Below are 3,411 nucleotides of genomic sequence, written 5' to 3' on the forward strand. Positions count from 1 at the left end.
TCTGTCATAGAATAGACTGTCATAGAATAGACTGTCATAGAATAGACTGTCATAGAATAGACTGCCATAGAATAGACAGTCATATAATATACTGTCAGGGAATAGACTGTCATAGAATAGACTGTCATAGAGTAGACTGTCATAGAGTAGACTGTCATAGAATAGACAGTCATAGAATAGACTGCCATAGAATAGACTGTCAGGGAATAGACTGTCATAGAATAGTCTGTCATAGAATAATCTGTCATAGAATAGACTGTCATAGAATAGACTGTCATAGAATAGACTGTCATAGAATAGACTGCCATAGAATATACTGTCAGGGAATAGACTGTCATAGAATAGACTGTCATAGAATAGACAGTCATATAATATACTGTCAGGGAATAGACTGTTATAGATTAGACTGTCATAGAGTAGACTGTCATAGAGTAGACTGTCATAGAGTAGACTGTCATAGAATAGACAGTCATAGAATAGACTGCCATAGAATATACTGTCAGGGAATAGACTGCCATAGAATATACTGTCAGGGAATAGACTGTCATAGAATAGACTGCCATAGAATATACTGTCAGGGAATAGACTGCCATAGAATATACTGTCAGGGAATAGACTGTCATAGAATAGTCTGTCATAGAATAATCTGTCATAGAATAGACTGTCATGGAATAGACTGTCATAGAATAAACTGTCATAGAATAGACTGCCATAGAATATACTGTCAGGGAATAGACTGTCATAGAATAGACTGTCATAGAATAGACTGTCATAGAATAGACAGTCATATAATATACTGTCAGGGAATAGACTGTCATAGAATAGACTGTCATAGAATAGACTGTCATAGAATAGACTGTCATAGAATAGACTGCCATAGAGTAGACTGTCATAGAGTAGACTGTCATAGAATAGACAGTCATATAATATACTGTCAGGGAAAAGACTGTCAGGGAATAGACTGTCATAGAATAGACCATCATAGAATAGACTGTCATAGAATAGACTGCCATAGAATAGACTGTCATAGAATAGACTGCCATAGAATATACTGTCAGGGAATAGACTGTTATAGAATGTTATAGAATAGACTGTCATAGAGTAGACTGTCATAGAATAGACTGTCATAGAATAGACTGTCATAGAATAGACTGTCATAGAGTAGACTGTCATAGAATAGACAGTAATAGAATAGACAGTCATAGAATAGACAGTAATAGAATAGACTTGATAAAGGGATTAGTCCCGAAACGTAGCCACATTTACACTTATTGTATCGACTTTTTTCCTTTATCATAATTCGACTCGTCGTTTTATTTTTATGTACCGTAATATTATAACACCAATATAAAAACATAGTGATGTAAATTTATGTAAACATCATAACTAGTTTTGGAGTTCTAAAATGATCGTTAAAGTTTAGACTTTAAGATATGTTAAGGGCCATATTTTTCTAGATTTTGATGTATACTTTTCACAAATTTGAGTAAGAAAATTTTTACAACTCAGAATGCTCCTTTAAAGACAATATATTGAATACAGGATGTTTATGTTTATGATGAATTATGTATTTACAGATTGAAAGAATAGAAAATCGTTCAGTTTATCAACAATATATGGTCAAAAAAAACATATGGAATTGGAATTAAGACACGCGTGTGTAACAGTAGAACAACCTGTACTATGGCATGGTACTGATCAACACGCTGTTCTTAATATCAATCACTATGGTTTTAATAGAAGTTATTGTGGTAAAAACGGTCAGTCGCGTTTGATGTTAATTTCGTTTTTTTCTATTTAGTGATAAGGAGCCCGTTCCACAAATATTTTAACAATGAGAATTTGTCGTAAGAGTCGAATTTTACGTTTAGAAAAACTATAGTTGAACAAAATTAATCTTAATATTTTTTGTGGAATAGGGCCTTGGAGATCAATATTCCAAAGAATGTAACACCAAATAAGAAACATTTTACATTTTGATTCTGCCAGTGATACAGTTTAAAGAACTTGACACTGAAAAAGAATTTCGTCTGTCAGATAGAACAATAAACCAAGATCTCTGAAACAGAAAATAACTCAGTCCCGACAAAGTTCCCTTATTGTATACTGCAAGGATAAGCCCTACCAAGAGTAGATGTAAAAGTAAGATGTGATACACTATGATACAATGATGATAAATTGGTAACATGTTATCTCGATTTGTTTTTTGTAGCCACTTTATATGGACAAGGAGTTTATTTTGCAGTTTCATCCTCTTATTCTGTTGGATATGCCAGTGGACGACCAGGACAAGGGCAGATGTACCAGTGTAAAGTATTGGTGGGTCAATATACACGAGGAAACAGTTCATATAGAGTTCCACCATCAAAACCAGGAACATTTAGTGTTTATGAATCTTTAGTTGATAATGTTAATAAACCATCAATGTATGTTATATTTCATGATTCTCAGATCTATCCTGAATATCTTATAACATTTTAATATGAATCTTTAGTTGATAATGTTAATAAACCATCAATGTATGTTATATTTCATGATTCTGATCTATCCTGAATATCGTATAACATTTAAATATGAATCTTTAGTTGATAATGTTAATAAACCATCAATGTATGTTATATTCTATGATTCTCAGATCTATCCTGAATATCTTATAACATTTTAATATGAATCTTTAGTTGATAATGTTAATAAACCATCAATGTATGTTATATTCTATGATTCTCAGATCTATCCTGAATATCGTATAACATTTGAATATGAATCTTTAGTTGATAATGTTAATAAACCATCAATGTATGTTATATTTCATGATTCTCAGATCTATCCTGAATATTGTATAACATTTTGATATGAATCTTTAGTTGATAATGTTAATAAACCATCAATGTATGTTATATTTCATGATTCTCAGATCTATCCTGAATATCTTATAACATTTTAATATGAATCTTTAGTTGATAATGTTAATAAACCATCAATGTATGTTATATTTCATGATTCTCAGGCCTATCCTGAATATCTTATAACATTTTAATATGAATCTTTAGTTGATAATGTTAATAAACCATCAATGTATGTTATATTCTATGATTCTCAGATCTATCCTGAATATCGTATAACATTTTAATATGAATCTTTAGTTGATAATGTTAATAAACCATCAATGTATGTTATATTTCATGATTCTCAGATCTATCCTGAATATCGTATAACATTTTAATATGAATCTTTAGTTGATAATGTTAATAAACCATCAATGTATGTTATATTCTATGATTCTCAGATCTATCCTGAATATCTTATAACATTTTAATATGAATCTTTAGTTGATTATGTTATATTCTATGATTCTCAGATCTATCCTGAATATCGTATAACATTTTAATATGAATCTTTAGTTGATAATGT

The 3,411-nt window shown here is 30.5% G+C and overlaps 2 protein-coding genes across 2 annotated transcripts in view; both read left to right on the forward strand.

Annotated features, from left to right (window-relative positions):
• The window catches only part of LOTGIDRAFT_176281 (hypothetical protein), a gene marked incomplete at both ends in the record, with an annotated part of 5,919 nt that extends 4,834 nt beyond the window's left edge, over positions 1-1,085 (forward strand). The window contains one exon of the mRNA XM_009068552.1: positions 46-1,085. Coding sequence (XP_009066800.1) covers positions 46-1,085 — 1,040 coding nt within the window. The remainder of the gene's footprint in view (positions 1-45) is intronic.
• A 548-nt stretch (positions 1,086-1,633) lies between these two features.
• Positions 1,634-2,481, forward strand: LOTGIDRAFT_146598 (hypothetical protein; the record flags this gene model as incomplete). The annotated part of the gene is made up of 2 exons (XM_009068553.1): positions 1,634-1,760; positions 2,213-2,481. The coding sequence occupies 2 exons, from the start codon at positions 1,634-1,636 to the stop codon at positions 2,479-2,481; spliced, it is 396 nt and encodes a 131-aa protein (XP_009066801.1).
• Between the last annotated feature and the right edge of the window lie 930 nt (positions 2,482-3,411).

This window comes from Lottia gigantea (genome assembly GCF_000327385.1).
Source record: "Lottia gigantea unplaced genomic scaffold LOTGIsca_907, whole genome shotgun sequence".
NCBI lineage: Eukaryota > Metazoa > Mollusca > Gastropoda > Lottiidae > Lottia > Lottia gigantea.